At 42.7% G+C, this 17,224-nt stretch overlaps 1 protein-coding gene across 4 annotated transcripts in view; it reads right to left on the bottom strand.

The window, feature by feature from the left end:
- The window catches only part of LOC111098147, a 105,293-nt gene that overhangs the window by 46,631 nt on the left and 41,438 nt on the right, over window positions 1-17,224 (bottom strand). For 2 of the 4 annotated variants that reach the window (XR_005368077.1, XM_038554837.1), the window contains exons 2-4: window positions 14,998-15,275; window positions 14,130-14,188; window positions 10,987-11,035 (exon numbers count right to left, since the gene is read on the bottom strand). Coding sequence is in view for 1 of the 4 variants with exons in the window: in XM_038554837.1 (XP_038410765.1) it covers window positions 10,987-11,035; window positions 14,130-14,188; window positions 14,998-15,246 (357 nt within the window). In the remaining 3 variants the exon portion in view is untranslated. The remainder of the gene's footprint in view (window positions 1-10,986; window positions 11,036-14,129; window positions 14,189-14,997; window positions 15,276-17,224) is intronic. The other 2 variants (XR_005368079.1, XR_005368081.1) reach the window with 1 other exon arrangement.

Below are 17,224 nucleotides of genomic sequence, written 5' to 3'. Positions count from 1 at the left end.
TCAGGACACACAACCCTTTGCTTTTGTCTCCACCAATTTATCGAGGCTTCTGGACATCAGCCCAAATTGGGGTGGTTGGGGCACCCGTGTTTCACCGCCTGCTTCCCCTCATTTTCTCTCCTCGTTCACACATGCCACCTACCCTGCCACATGCTGACTCCTCTCCATCCCTGCCTTTTATTATGATCTAGTCCGCAGGACAGCTCTTGACAGGTGCTAAAGAAATTCTCTCGCCACAAAGCTTGACTTTCAAAACAAATGCTTTTCTGCATACCCAGAAGTCCTCCTCTAGATGTCAAGGGCTGGACGTTGGATCTTTCTCTTTGCATCCCTGCTGTGACACTCCGGATCCTCCCTCAACACAACCCAGATACTTCGGGTCAGAAAATGCAAATCTGTACTTTATTTCAAAGAACATACACATTTTTCAGAATATCACACCTCTCCCTGTAAATTTCTGTCTCTGCCCCACGTTTCTCCTCTCCTGATTAAACAGGATTAAAAAGTTCCCCTAAAGAGATGAGCTTAAACTGGGAACTTGGGGGGAAACGGGGAGAGGGGGGATGAAGTGAGACAGGCTTGTTTGCTTTGCCACATCAACTCCTGCCTTTTGGTCATGTGTCTATCCTCAGACGACTCACCAAAACCCGCAGTCTCCCTTCCCTTAAATACTTTTTCAAAACATGATGCATCCCCTGCTGTAAGAACTTGAGAACAGATTTTTCAAAACTCTCCCAGCTACAGAAAGGTCTTCTGCTACCCGAACGCTCCATGACCACCCCTGAAAGACTGACTCTCCACACTCTCAATCAGCACTTCTAGGAAGTTCCTTCTGCAGACATTCCACTCCTCCTGGGGCCAGTGCTGTAGGCAGGAGGCATGTGGGGATGAGTGAAGTCAGGGCCTGCTTGCCTGGAGTTTACAACCTAGTGAGGGCACAAGAGGAGAGCTGAGCAACTCCATGATTAGCTGTGAGACAATGGAAAACAAAATGCAACAGAAGCGCTAATGGTGGATCCTAAAGGATGCTTCTCACATGTCACCTCATAGAGGTAACCCTTGTCATGTGCTGGGAAATGCCCTCCGTTGCCTTACAGCCAGTACAGAAGCGGCCCCATGACACCGAGTTCTCCTGATGACCACTAATAAAACCACCTCAAGCCAACAATCATGGTTCAAGTCCATTGGCTTATGATCAAGAGCACCAACAAGGGCCTCGGACTGCCTGGCACTTCTCTACAGTAGGCTTTGTTAGAACCTATACAGCAGAGTACAGTGGCTCAGCTGCAGTTCTGGGTGATGTTCTAAGCTGCTGGCTGAGAGTAGAGATTTGGGAGGCCAGCCAAATTGCCCATCTGGCCCACCCATCTCTCCCAGGCCCGAGGCCCTTCACATCAGTTCCCACCTCTGTTGGAAGAGCTTAGGCAAGAGGTCTCCCATTTCCCAAACCTGGAAAGCCCTTGAAATGAATCATAAATATGGAAATACAGCAGTCTCTTGGGATCTCTGTTATAGGAAAGGGCTGGAAACACGATGTCTCACCTCCCCATTGGTGTCAGTGGCCCGGGAGTGTGTTTTTTCAGAAACATACATGGAAACCATTCCCAGAGACCCTGCAAGGGGAGAAAACCCATTATCGCCCAAAACGAACACCACCAAACACTGCTACCATGAGTAGGAACAAGAGATTTGGACTCACATAAATGCACACATAATTAATTTTTACCCTTGTGAATGTGCCATCAAGGTTTTCTTTTCTTCTCTCTCTGTTATTCTCTCTCTCATCTCTCTTTTTTTTTTTTTTTTTGGTATTGTGTTTGTGTACATGTACTGCAGTTCTAGGTCGAAGCCTCCTGGGAAATCTATTCATCATATTTCAGGAATCTGGGCATGTGAGCTCAGAGATTTGGCCTTCAACATCTCTCAAATGATTCTCTTCATGTTAACTGTGATTCACCAGTCATCCTGAGTCCCTACAGTGGGTATGTGGAGGGTATGGTTGCTTTTGTGCCAGGAATCTTGAGATCACATTCTTCATCCCCAGGGTCTTCATCCAGATGGAAGGCAGAGAGAGGTGTACAGAGCAGAGAAGGAAGCGCATGATAAAACAAGAGCTGGCGAGGATTCACCATGAAGGAAAATAGGGAGACTATTCAAAACCAGAAACCACAGACACTACTAATAAACACTGGACCCAGGAATTGCTGTGCGTTTGGCAAATTCAGAATAAATCCTCTGAAGAAGGAGATAAGGGAGTCAAGAACTAGAAAAGGCACCATTGGTGGGAAGCTCATAAATATAATGGGAAAGAAATCAAGCAAATGTGAAGAAGCAACCCAAACATTTATTAGGAAAATGTTGCTAGGAACTCAAATTAAAATAGGTCCACTTAAATAAACACCTAAGGGTCTCTTACTTCACAGCATGTGCCTGGAGCTGGCAAAACCCTATCAAGATGACCAGGGTAAAACTCTGGTCCTGGAATGTGGCTAATGTACTTTACAGTGCGATAATCTGACAGCAGGAGTAATATGCTGAGGGAGCTGGTGCTCAGCCCGACGTCTAAAAACGGTTAGTCAAGGGGCCAGGTACGAGAGGGTTGGCTGACTCTGTACAGTGAAGGGGATGCTGATTCTGGCCATTTTATGTCTCCATGTAAATGAAAAAAATGATGTGCCATTTTGGATCTTACTTAACCTAGAGGATCTGAAGCAAGAGTTAACAAAGCAAAATGTAAAACCACAAAAGAAAGTGGAAAAATGGGAGTTTCCTGAAGATGTATGCATGGGAGCTGGGCCAGTGAATACTCTTGCTACATTATTTAATATTTTATTTTATTTTGTTTTATTTTATTTTATTTTATTTTATTATTTTATGTCCACATACTTTAATAAAATGTAGGGGGGATATCTGTGACACAGAAATTCAGTAGAAAGAATAAAATCTAAGCGGCAAATGTGAACCTTAAGGGAAGGAAGCAGGATAAAACTTAAGCAGTTTCTTGGTATCAACTTTCTGAGTGTTATGGCTTCTAGAAACAAAGCATGGACATCTGATGGATAGGACACTTTGTCACCAGCTATATGATATAAAGACAAAGACTCAACAACACATTTCTTGACTCTACCATCAGAGGAAGTGGGGCATTGTTTATATACGGTTTCTTCTTGGTTTAATATATGTGTTTAGGGCAGAAGATGACAAGATCTGGGTGTCAAGAATCAACCACCACTCCCCCCTCCCCCCCCACACAATGATGGAGCTGGAGAGATACAACAAAATGGAGAAGTTTACAATCCAGAAAGGCATGCCCTGGAAAAGGTCATGTTAAGGAAATAAAATAGAGCATCATAAAGGCCAGGGGTCTGAGGACAAATAGGAAAATCTTATCCCACGGCAGAGAAAACAGACTGAGAAAATAGAGAAGGAGTTGAAACAATCCTTAGGCTGTGTGTGTTGCCTGTCTAGACCTTAGAGTCACAGCTATAAAATTAGTAAGTTCGATTAGATAATTTCTGAGGTCAGATTCAGCTTGAAAATTCAGCTTGAAATTTCATGACTAAATGATATGCAGGGACCAGCAGAATGCAGAAGAATTAGGCCAAAACAGAGTTATCCCATGAAATACCTTCTATGACAAGCTACATTAGGGATCCCTGGGTGGCGCAGCGGTTTGGCGCCTGCCTTTAACCCAGGGTGCGATCCTGGAGACCGGGGATCAAATCCCGTGTCGGGCTCCCGGTGCACGGAGCCTGCTTCTCCCTCTGCCTATGTCTCTGCCCCCCCACCCCTCTCTCTCTGTGTGTGACTATCATAAATAAATAAAAAAAAAAATCAAGAAAAAGCCCCTGCTCCAAGGTAGGGTTTGAGCAAACCTTGGAGCAGTGTGGGATCGATGCAACAAAGACTTTTTGGAGTTGGTTCTCCGGCAGCAGGAGGAGGAGGCTACCAACAACAAGAAAAGATCGATGGACTAGAGAGAAAGTATAAGGAAAACCAAACGCTTTTGACCTTCTATTTACAATGAGTTCGCACTTAATATCTTTTAAATTTTCATTGGTTTTGGGGGGGTAGAAGAAGAAATCCAAAGTTATAAATTAAAAAAAAAAGAAGTTGTAAGCACAACTTTAAAGTATTTCACAAATACACAGCAGTTCCTATTTTTGGCATCTAACAGTTCAGTGGGAACACAGGCTCTCTGAGTTGCCAGTACACTCAGCACTTACTTGGGGACATTTGAACACGTGCTACAAAAGCAGCAGTTGACAACCACAATCATAGGTGGGCTCTTAAAACGACTAATAATAAAAATCTTTATTGAGGGAGGGCCAAACTACACTAAATGCAAAGGAACAAGTTGAAGGTACTTCTAGAGCTTAAATTCTTGGTATCTTAGGTCATCATTAGTAGGAATGTTAGCACAAGTTTATGAATGGTCTTAGGTAAGCTCTGAGAAATCTCTTGTGCTTTCAGCCAAGCTCTTTGAAATCTCTTGTGCTTTCATCCAGACCACAGAGCAAGAGAGAATGCATTTCAAAACAAATAAATGATATAATGTTATCATTAAACATCCTCCATATTGGAGAGCTCTAACACTTGCATTCGCATGCCAATTTTCTGGGATGTTTTCTATATTTAGTTGTCTTTCTGATGCTTCCATATCCCCTCCTATCATCTTTGCCAAGGATCATCAGTAAGAATATAATGGAAGTTTCCTTGCATTAAAAAAAGAGTCTACACTGCTAGGCTCAATCGGCTGTCAACGATTATACGCAGCTGCACCAAGCCAAGAAGTAGCCTAAATGTTTAATGAAGCAGGAAAGTCATTCTTCAGTTGTAATGCAGACCCACTGGATGGTCTGAAAAGATCACCTCTGTTTGTTTTAGACTGGGAATAGATTGCTGAATATTTAATGAGTGCCACAGTATTTTGCTCTGTGAAGGGCCAAGCAAGGGTCAGGTTATGGCTGCCTGCTGCTCCCTGCAATTTCCGATTCCCTCGGGTTTATTAAAAGTGGGAGAAATCAAGGTCAAAACCAAGACCATCTTCAGCACATCCTTTGCAGTGCTGTATCTGTGGAGAGAAAAATGGGAGGTCACATGCCTGTCCTAGGGAAGTAGTGTTAAGAATTAGGAGCAATCTTTCAGGAAAACCAAAGTGTAGGTCTGGCATTTATTGCCCTTATTCACAAAAGTGGGGAAGAACAACAGTGTTAGGAAAGAGAAGCAATCAAAACTCCTTGTGATTATGCTGGGAAAGAGATCTTACATCCAGCTGGCTCCATTACTTATTTGTGGTATTATCTACCCTCTGCTATCTGAATAATTCTAGTCCAAGAAAAAAAAAAAAGTACTTTTGTGAGCAATTTAATCATAGTCAGATTCAATCTTTAACTGATTTAGAATCTGTTGCAATAATGTGGGTAAGAGTCGATAGTGGTTTGGACAAGGATAATAGGAGTAGAAGTGGAACCAAGAGGCATTTGCTAGTTGACCTGACACAGAATACAAATTAAAAAAATAAAAAAAGCCGGGGTGCCTGGGTGGCTCAGTTGGTTAAATGTCTGACTCTTGAGTCAGCTCAGGTAGTGATCTTGGGGTTGTGGGATCGAATCTCGAGTCAAGGCCTGGGTCAGGCTCCACAGTCGGTGGGGAGTCTGCTTGGGATTTTCTCTCTCCTTCTCCTTTTGCCCCTCCCCGCCAAAATAAATAAATAAAATCTTAAAAAAAAAAAAACAACAACAACATGGGGCTCAGTTGGTTAAGCATCTGTCTTTGGCTCAGGTCATAATCTTGGGGTCCTGGGATCCTGCCCCATGTCAGGCTCCCTGCTCAGTGGGGAGTCTGCTTCCCTCTCTCATTTTGCCCCTCCCCCTACTCATGCTCTCTCTCCCTCTCTCTCACATAAATAAGTAATCTTTAAAATTTTTTGAAAACAGGGGCATCTGGGTGGCTCAGTCGGTTAAGCTTCTGCCTTCAGCCCAGGTCATGATCCCAGGATCCTGGGATTGAGCCCCACATCGGGCTCTCTGCTCAGCAGGGAGTCTGCTTCTCCCTCTCCTTCTCTTGCTTGTACTCTCTGGCTCTCTCTCTCAATTAAATAAATATATAAAATCTTTTAAAAATTTTTTAATTAACTTAAAAAAAACGGCATCAAGGATGACTCTAAGGAAAATAAAGAGTATAGTTTTAAACAATGTTAAATTTGAAATGCCCTTTACACAACCAAACCTAGATGTCTACTAGATAGATGGATATACTGAGCTGTCATTCTGAGCCAAAATATTTGGGATTCACTACTATAGTAATGGAATATAATTAAATCAAATCACCTGGGTAATGTAGATGGAGACTAGAAGAGCTGTGAATACTGAGCCCTGAGGCACTCCAACATTTAGAGGTCAGGAAGTTGAAAGGAACTCTCAAAGGAGAGTGAGGAGGAGCCCTAGTATGTAGGAAGACACGTTTGAAAAAGAAAGTAATGATGTGTCAAATGCTCCTGGTGGGTTAAAAAATGTGAACTGAGAATTAGCTATTGGATTTGGGAACATGGAAGTCATCAGTGACTTTGATAAGCATCTCTGAAGAGTGGTCAAGAAAAAAGCCTGAATGGAGTGGGCTCAGGAGAGGAGAAAGTAAGTGGAGAATGTGAGGTATAAAAGGATGTTGCACAAATGGAGGGGGAGACTTTATACGGGAGCATGGACAGTCATCCACTGTCACAGAAGGGAAGCACGGTGAAGGTACACAGAGGAGCAGATTAGTAGATTTAATGGAGGTATTTTGAAGTCACTCTTGAATTGCTTCTATTTTATAGGGTTTTTATATTTTTCAGGAAGTGGATTGTATCATGTAGAAATGTAGAATATTTTTGGCTCGAAAAAGCAAATATCCAACCAAAGAGTGGCTTAAATAATGGGATCATTATAAGAAATTCCAAGGTAGACAGTCCAGGGTTTTTTCAGTAATTTAGGAATGACTCAGAGGATCTAGACTCTTACAAAATTTCCATTTGTAGTCCTCAGTGTATTGACTACATTCTCCAACTGGTCCCTTCATGATTGCAGGATGGCTGTTCCCGCCATAACGGTATCTTACTAAGAAGGGTGACATAGATGAGGAATAAAAGCATGGCTCCTCAGCTGTCTCTTATTTCCAGGCAGGTGTTCTTTCCATCCAGCAGACTTCCTCTCAGTAGAGAGGTAGATAGATCTGTCAAAGTGAGTATCTGGTATTCCCAATGCATTAGCGGGAAAGTCTGAAGATTTGCCTTTGGGTTGAGTATCAATATTACCAGCCCCAAGAGTAGAGATACTGATTAATTTTAGGCAAATTTAACAAGTTTAAAATTTAAGGATAACTACTAAAAAATAGAAATAAAGTGAATAACTTCCTTATTTTGGATTTCAATAAAGGACAATTTAGGAAACAGACTCACAAAAGCAAAGTGATTTGTCCAAGGCCAAGGAGCTAAGACAGAAAATTAGCACTCACAGATCTGGATGCCTAATCTAGAACTCTTTCTGCAAAAATTGCAAGTCCTTTGATTCATTGTTAGTAGAGATATACCCAATGGTTTTATTACTACCATTAAGTCACTAGTCTTACACACAGAGAGACACCCATACACACATACACGCACACTCCCAATCTCCTGATTGTCACAAAGCATTTATTTTACATTTCAGGATCAATGATGGGGTTATATTATTCTATCGGTACTCCTTCACATCTTCTTTAGATCCAAACTATGCATTCACATTGTAAGTATTTAACTAGGAGTAATGAAATAGTCAACGCCCAAGCACTATTCAGCTTCCTTATTTTCCATCATTTTGTCTTCTATATCACTGACTTACTCTTCTGTCTCGTTCATTCTCGTTTTTATAGCCTCCTTTTGGGACTGCACCTTGCTAATGGCATTTTTTTTTTACTTTGGCCTGACTACATTTTAGTTCTTTAATTTCTACAGAGAGGGACTCTCTAGTGTCTTCTACGCTTTTTTCCAAGCCCCGCTATTATCTTTATAATGTTTTAAATTCTAGTTCAGATATCTTCATTATATCTGTATTGATTAAATCTCTGGCAGTGAGTACTACCTCCTGTAGTAGTTTTTGGGTAAATTTTGGGGTAAATTTCTTTTGGGGTGAATTTCTCCATCTCATCATTTTATGCAGAAAAGAAGAAAGAAAAAAAACACCATAACAACAATAACATCAGGGGAAAAAAACTCAAAAAAAAAAAAAAAAGAAAGAAAAGGAAAACAAGAAACAAAACAAAGCAAAACAAAAAAAACTAGATCCTGGTGTATTTTGATCTGCTTTTTAAAAGAAATTAAAATAAGGAAGAAAGAAAAACGTATGCATCTACCAAAACTTAAATATATACAAAAATAAAACGACATAAAATACAATGAAAGGCAACAAAAAATAAAGCATATGTATATATAAAATGTATATTTTAAAGAAATGTTTTAAAAAGAATGAAAAAGGAGTTGAAAAATAAGAAAACAACTGAAAAAAATAATACCCGACGACTAAAGAATAAAAACACAACAAATGCTATATACCGTTTTCCCCATGAGCCGAAGCTCTGCTGCCCTCTATGATCCATAAATTTGGTGCAATCCAGTTGTTCCTTCTGGTCTTCTGGGGGAAAGGCCTCTTGCACTCATTCTCAGGGGTCTTTGCCGGGGGGGCAGAATTGCAACCACCTTGTCAGGGGGCCGGCTTCAGTATAAGTGGCTCCAGGTTGCACCATGTGACACTGTTTTTCTCCCTGAAGGCTTTCAGCACTGGACAGGAGGAACATGGTGGCACTCCAGCCTCTAGCCCTGGAGCTGAAAGTCTGCACCCCCCACTCTTCAGTGAGCCCTCACAGAAAAGCAATCACTCTTGTCTCCCTAGTTTCCCTCCAAACTCTATGTTCACCCTGCCTGTGACCAAGCATGTTCATCTCAGGCCCTTGACCCCTTTGGAGTCTCCAAACATTATGGACTCCTGCACCATGGCCCATGCTGCAGGGAGGGGGGCTTGGTCCACTTCTGCCTTTTGCTGGACCCCGGCCTGGAGACCAGTCGCCCAGTTGTGTAGCAGTGCACAGTTTATGACAACACCACACAGAAAGCTGGTGCCTAGACTCGCTGTTTGCAGCTGACTTCACCCTCTGATGCCTGGGAACACTGCCACACCCAGGTACCCCCATTCTTCTTGTGACTCCGTGGATCCCTGAGACATTGGATTTTAGAAGGGCTCCCCCCATTAGCTGATAAAAGCATCTCACTCTGTCTGAACTATTTGTACAAACAAGGTGGGTTATGACAAACCTATATTTTCCTTCTGGGAGTCTGGATTTGGGTGTCACCAGGCAGAGGGTGTCCTCAGGAAAAACCCTCGATGTTGAGTCTCTGATGAGCCTTCCTGGTTGGCAACATTCACACTGTTGTCATAATGCACTGTTGGGAGGATGAGGGTCATGCTATGGCCCCACTGGGATGGGACCCCGGAAATCCTGCACCTGGATTTGCCCCATGCACTTTTCCCCTTTGCTGATTGTGTTTGGTGTCCTTTCACTGCAGTAAATCAGAGTCATGAGTCCCAACTATGAGCTGAATCCTGTGAGTCATGATAGCCATTCTTCCAGTTCAGATGCTGTAATTTGTCCTTACTTTTCTAATCAAAGTGATTCTGGTCCACATCCATCATTCACCAAGGCTGATATATACTGTCATCATTTTCAAGGTTCCTTGCTCTCCCTAGAATTATGGGAGAGCCCTGCAAGAAGCCCTCAGTCTGTGGCTGCTATTTCACTATTGCTTCCTGTCCTGTGGCTCAGGCACTCTCGGGTGGTGTCCCTTTCAGTGGCACTTCCTGCTGTCCACAAGCCGAGATTCGGACCTTCTACTCCACGCCTTCACAGCTCCTGTGTCACAGTTCAGACAACTCCAGAACAATATAGTTTCCTAGAGAGTCCATCCCAGCCCCTTCCTTTCTCCCTCTTTCAGACAATTAGCTGAAATCCTTGCTCCTCAGAGTCTGGTTCCCAGTTCCTAATACCTTCATTTCTTCCAGAAGCTGTGGATCCCAGAGCACCAGAGCAAAGACCTAATATCTAATATATGGGAGTGATGCTGTGTGTGTGTGTGTGTGTGTGTGTGTGTGTGTGTGCATGTGTGTTAAGAAAGCAGAGGGAGGGAATAAAAGGGGTAAAAGAAAAACTATTTCCCAGTTCGCAACACATTTGACACCAAACATGTGAGATGTTTACCCACACCCACCAATTTTTCAACTTTCTGGACACTAACTGGGCACCTGAAAATTCAGTTCTAACACTAACTGCCAAAACTTAGCCTCAGGCCCTCCATGTTGAGGGCTCAGGCCTACAAGGGTGCCACCACTTCAGATGCCACTCACAAATCCTGGGCCTCCAGACTTCTGACTGACTTGGCTACCAATCAGAGGTTCGCACAATCTCCTCCTCAGACTAGGTAATTTGATATCCAATGGCTCACAGAAATTAGGGAAACATTTTACTCAGTATTGCTGGTTTATTATAAAGGATTGGCAGGTAAACAGCCAAAAGAAGAGGTACACAGAACAAGGTCCAGAGGAATCCTGAGCATAGCAGCTTCTCTTCCTGTGAGGTTGGGATGTGTCAACCTCTCAGCACATGGATGTGTTCACTGACTTGGAAGGTCTTTGAACCCCATCATTTAGAATTTTAATGGAGGCTTCACGATGTAAACACGATTGATGAAATTATTGGCTATTGGTGATTAATTGCTCTCTAGCTCCTCCTAGAGGTCAGGGGGTAGGGGTGAAGGTTCTAACCCTCTACTGGCATGGCTGGCTCTTCCAACAACCACCCCTCGTCCTCAAAGAGTCATCTCTTAGCATAAACTCAGGTATGGCTGAAAAGGACTTTATTATTATTATTATTATTATTATTATTATTATTATTATTATTAAACAAAGATGGTCCTCTTACCCTTATCGCCCAGGAGATTCCAAGGACTTCGGGAATTCTGTGCCAGGAACTGGGGACAAAGAGCAAGTATATAATTCTTATTATATCACAGCATCAGGGGACAGCAAGTGGGAATTAATCCTTTATAGTTAAATCTTCTACAACAGTGTGAATAAAGCATAAAAGTAATATATCAATAGGTTATCCTGCTACAAAAATAGTAAACTTGACTTTTATTAAGGAGCATTCTGACCAAAGTCATTTACTTATTAATATCAGTCAGCAATTTTTCTTCCATATCATCTCTCTGCTGCTAGCAGACAATTCGCTGTTACTCAACCTTTCTCTAATATATAATCTCGGCAGGACATCTCCGGTCTATTTTTTTGTTTATAACATCCACATACAACCTCCAACAACAATTCATGTCTGAGAAGAGAGATTTCTAACTGAAACAACTATTAGGATAGCAGCATTAAGATTAATTCTGAAAGACTAACAACCATAGATAATAACCACAAAGGCATATTTGACTTAGATATACTTAACTTTGACATCCCAATTCCTGTTGAGAGCCTGGGCAAAAGGATTCACATTTCTCTACATCACTTCAAAAAAGCCAAGAAGAGGTGTCCCTGCTATCTCACACACAATACAAATCCTGTGGATCCATGCCCAGACGCCCCTTATAGGGCAACCTGAGAGCACTGCACTTTAATTCCCAGTCTGGGTCCAAGGTAGATCCACTTTGTGCCAAAGTTTTCTCTGTAAACATCACTGCTGAAGCTTCTGGAGTAGGTATGATTCTCCAACAAAAGGGGTTTCTTGAAATAATGGCGGATTTCAGGCCATGAAAATTCAAGAGAAACAGGAAGTGTCTTTCAGTGCCAACAAGGGGAAGTACTCAAAAAAATGAATAAAGATTTGAAAGACAGGGCATGTTGAAGGGACTCAAGAGTGAATCTGAAAGAACTCTCAATGGACAAAGCTGGAACAATATGACAGTGAGATAAATAACATAGCACTGGATTATGCCCAAAATACAACAAATACCCATGGTTCCACACTGACATAAATAAATGATTGGAGAAATGAATATAGGAGATCCAACAATTCTCCCTTACAGAGGAAAGAAGATAATGTATGTAGATACTCCACCCTCAAGTAGGTGAAGCTTAATCCTCTCCCCCCACCCCCACTCCTCCAACTCCCACCTTGAGATGCTTCCAAAAGACAGACCATGGCAAGGGGGGAGAAGTAACTTGATAGTGGGGCAGTCTAGCAAACACTACCCTAGCTAGATGATCAAGGTTAGCATCACCCACGATGAGCCAAATTCATCATGTGTACTCTTTGATATAATGTGATAAGAATGACACTTTTTCTCTCTAGTATCTCTCAGAAACCCTAACCCCTTTCTAGTTATGAGAAAACACAGACAAACCAAAAATTGAGGGACAATCAATAAAATACCTGACCAGTACTCTTCAAAACGATCAAGGTCATGATAAACAAAGAAAGACTAAGGAAGTGTCACAGACCAGGGATTAAGGAGACATGACAACTATATGCAATGGGACATCTTGGACAGGAGCGTGGCCCAGAAAAGGGATGGTAATGGGAAAGCTAGTAAAATCTCAATAAAACCTGTAGCTGTGTTAATAGTATTCCAATGTTAAGTTCTTAGTTTGACAAATAGATCCCAGATTATGAAAGATGACATTAGGGGAAGCTAACGAAGAATATAGAGGAACCCCTTGTTCTAAATTTGCAATTTCCTATAAATCAAGAATTGCTACAAAATAAAAAAGCTTTAAATATAAATGAACATATAAATAAATGTATTTAACATATTTATATATTTAATATCTAATAAAGATATTTTTTATATATTTAATATGGTTGATATACTTATATATAACTTATATTACTGTATAATGATTTATTCAAAGTTCTGATGGGACAACATATAATTATAAGATAATAAATAAGTTAAATAAACATACACTTAATAAGTATATATTGATTAAATATATATATATTCAAATCTACACATTATGTCCTGGACACTGACTCGAGCACGTAAAAGCATCCTCTCCATCCTGGTGTTTCTATTTTATGTATCCTGAAATTGCTTTGCCTGGAAGCTGAAACCTGAATTCTTAAAATCAAACAGAAGGAGTAGATATAGAAAAGAGCTTTTTTCTTCATGAACTAAAATGAGTATATAGAAGTACTTTCAACCCCATGGGTAGAGCCTATAATGCCCCAGGACAGATGAGCAAATAAGAATTACAGGTCTGTGTCGAGAAGGCTTCATCTTAGGCTTTTATAATCAACAGCTTGCTTCGGTGCCATAATTCAGCATAAAAGAAGCCACAAAGGAACCAGCAGTCTCTGCCATTAAGAATTGCCAGTGAATGTGTTATCTGCAGTTATTAACACTTTTCAATTGTGATCTTTGGTAATTACTTCTATACCCCAACATCATCTTCGGTTTTCACTTCAATTCTTTCTTATTTTTTAGACAGTGGGGTGGGGGGTGCAGAGGGAGAGAACCTTAAGCAGGCTCCACACCCGGCACAGAGCCCATCGCGGAGCTGGAGCTCAAGACCCTGAGATCATGACCTGAGCCGAAATCAGGAGCTGGATGCTTAACCAGCTGAGCCACCCAGGTGCCCCTTCACTTCAATTCTTTCTAAAGTGCTTTATGTAACCCATAGGATATTTGGATTAATTTTACCTGCAAAATCGAATTTTAAAAACTACCATTTAAAAAACATCTGGGCCATTTTCCCAACTAACACCTACTGGAGCACAACAAAATTCCCTCTTTTACATGAGATTTAAAAATTTGAACATGTCAATAACCAATTTTATACCGTACATTTGTAATGTGCTTTTATATACCTAAATTCATCCTTACCATAACCCTTTCCTGGAGGTAGGACCAACACTAGTAGGGTGAAAAGTCAGGCAAGCTGGCTCACGTCACACTGGGATCTCAGGGGCAGAGGAGCAAGAGACAGGAAGAAGCTATAGTGGGAGGGGCTGGAGGTGGGAGGATTGGCGCTTTTACAGGCAACCCCCCTAGAGGTGAAACCATGACACACATTACAGAGAAGGGATGGGCTATGCCTGGCCTGGACCAGGAGACATCTCACCTGGAGATGGAGAATAGCAGAAAGAGCATCATGGAGCCTGTAGAGAATCCAGCTGACGTCTAAGGTCCTCAGAGAGAGAGAGAGAAAGAATCATGGCCCTAGAAAGGCTCCAACCCTGGGTAGACTATTCACCCAACACCAAGCCAAACACCTCACAGGGTACTTCTGACTCTGTCTCAGATCGTCTCAGAAACCATACAGAACTCAGTCTTCTTCTGGAGACCTCAGGACACCAGCTTAGAAGCCTGGAGACATAGGTGGTCACAATCACTCCCATTTTTCAAATAAGGAAGCAGGTCAAGTGATGTAAGCCAGGTGGACTCTGCCGCCAGACTGCCTGGATTCAAATCCAGATTGCACCACTTCTGGGGAGTTAGCCAGTGCTGGTAATCAAGGTGGTAACAAGGAGTACCCCCCCCCCCCCGGGGCGGGTAACAGTTGGGACAAAGTAGAAGTTTGTCATTGTCTACGTCATTGGAGTAGATGCAAAGGAGGCTGCTCCTGATGGACGGGAGTGATTCAGGGACCCAGACCCCTTCCACCTGTGGCTCTGCACACACACACCCCCTCCAACCCAGTGTCCCATCATCATCTTCATCTAGCTGGCAAAAAGATGCATGGAGGAGGCACTCCGGCTTCTAAAAACGACACCCATCTCTCACATTCCATCAGCTAGTACTTGGGCCAGTGCCACCCTGACTGCCAAAGAGGCTGGGAAATGTCAGCTGCCTTTGTGTCCAGAAAGCGGCAGCAGGGTTTGGGGTGAACATTGTCTGCTATACTGGCCATACGACCTCAGGAGAGTCACTTAGCATCCCTGGGCCTCATTTCTTCTCATCTGTAAAGTGGGGATTATAATACCACCTGCCTTCAGGTAGGAGAATGAAGGAGTTGACACGTGAAAGCATCTGAACAGTGTCACGTCCTCAGTGAGCGCCCCGCAGACGCTGCCCATTGCCATGGCCATCGGCATCTTCTTCATCATTATTTTCATCATTATCATGATCATTCGAAAATGAAGTGGCTGGGATTTAAGTCTGCGACTTTGGACTCCAGAGTCCAGGGAGAATTGGTCCTTCTCTTCTAAGACGGCTGCTGCAGTCTCAAGCATCCGCATAAAATGATTCAATTCTCAGCTTTCCAATCCTGAAATACAAATATTGTTTCTCTACAGAAACGCAGATGAGAAAATTTGGTCACAATAATTGGAAGTAACTGTTGGGGCTAATGGAAGCACGCCGTAGCCTTATTTGATTTCAAAAGTAATATCTCAGGGTTTCTTCTTATTTTGAGACTTTTTTCATTTCGGTGGAAGCATAGAAATACCATGCTGGGGAGAAAATCCAACTAAAGGCTCATTGTTTCCTAGGTCTGTATTTTGAGGGGATAATATACATATTTAATTTTATTTTTTTCAGTGAGCAGCTTAGTATCTCTCCCTACACATTCATTTATTCAGGACCTATGAGAGCAGCCACGGAGTGCTTACTCAATTATTCCTTGCCCTTCTAGCCTTTTGGCTAAAGCAGATTATATCATTCCATTTTTAGTTAATTCTATTTCATTTGCTTGAGTATTGAGAAGAGTATCAGGAAATGAGATTTTTCCTTCAGTGGATAAGCCGGACACTTTTCAATCAGGTAAATAAAAATAGTAGGACAAATATCATCCCTCATGAACAATAAGTTTTGCATTCAATTTTCATTTTCATCCTTGAGCTATTTGACCATCTAATGTTGCTGTCTGTCTGCATATAAACGGGGGCTTTATTGCAAATGTAGTGATTATGATTCATTCTCAGGCTGCCTATGCATCTGGCCAGCAGCCTGCACTCATTTATTATTTTATCTCACCCACTGGATGGGAAAACCTGCGGCACACTTGCTGCAGCCCGGCAAGACGGTCTTTGCTGAAATGATGTGACCCTGGCCTCGAACCATCAATGTCTTCTCACCCAAACAGGAAGCATTAAAAGGAGTCGATCTTAAGGAGGTACCGTCTGGTCTGGTCGTTTCATTCACTTTCAAAGTCACGAAGGTAGAAAGAAGAAAGTCTGCTCGTGCATTCTCTCCTTAAAGAGGCCACCTCTGTGGGACGCCTGGGTGGCTCAGCGGTTGAGCGTCTGCCTCCAGTCCAGGGCCTGATCCTGGAGTCCTGGGATTGAGTCCCACGTCAGGCTCCCTGCATGGAGCCTGCTTCTCCCTCTGCCTCTGTCTCTCTCATGAATAAATAAATAAAATCTTAAAAAAAAAAAAAAAAAAGGCCACCTCTGTACTCGGGAAATTCCAGGCATGGAATTTTTCAAGAAGGTGTCGAAGCAAAGAATGCTGTGAAGTGTGGGTCTGGAAAGCGTCCTGGACACTTCTCTGGGTCCGCCTCACCTTCTTGGGTGATCGCCAGACGCCCCTGGGAGGTGCATGAGGGAGCTTTAGAGAGAGTGATGTGACAGGGACTGTGAGATGTCTGCCAACATCTGCCCCCCACTGTCCCAAAGTGCTAGAATTATAGTTGTGTGCCCGACTGCGCCGCAAGACTACGTGCCCAGATGGTTTTGCAGCGAGGTGTGGCCAGGTAGTGGAGATTCCACCCAAGGAGCGTGAGCAGAAGTGGCAGGTGCCACCTCCCATCATCCAAGGATTCTCCACCCCCGGCCCCCACCTTTCCCTTCCCTGCAGGTCAGACCCTGAACGTGTCTGCGGCCCAGCTCTGACAACGTGGGCGTAGGAACGCACTAGGGTCTTGCAACCCCAGAGAAGGGCAGGGACTGGCAGCTGCATCACCACTGCCACTGTTAGAAATGCAGAGTCTCAGCTCCTGACCTAGCTAGGCCTTCTCTCTCTCCTTTTTTTTTTCTTTCTTTCTTTCTTTTTTTTTTTATTTATTTATTATTTATTTATTTATTTGAGAGATTTATTTATTTATTATTTTATTTATTTAATTTATTTATTTGAGAGAGAGAGAACGAAGGCTCTCCCACATAGAGGAGAAAGGGGCAGAGGGAGAGGGAGAAGCAGACTCCCTGCTGAGCAGGGCGCTCGCCACGGGGCTGGACCCCAGGACCCTGAAATCATGACCTGAGTCTCAGGCAGATGCTT

Source organism: Canis lupus, chromosome 12 (genome assembly GCF_011100685.1).
Source record: "Canis lupus familiaris isolate Mischka breed German Shepherd chromosome 12, alternate assembly UU_Cfam_GSD_1.0, whole genome shotgun sequence".
Lineage (NCBI taxonomy): Eukaryota > Metazoa > Chordata > Mammalia > Carnivora > Canidae > Canis > Canis lupus.
Note: the sequence above shows the minus strand (reverse complement) of the source record. Positions and strands in the feature narration are given on the sequence as shown.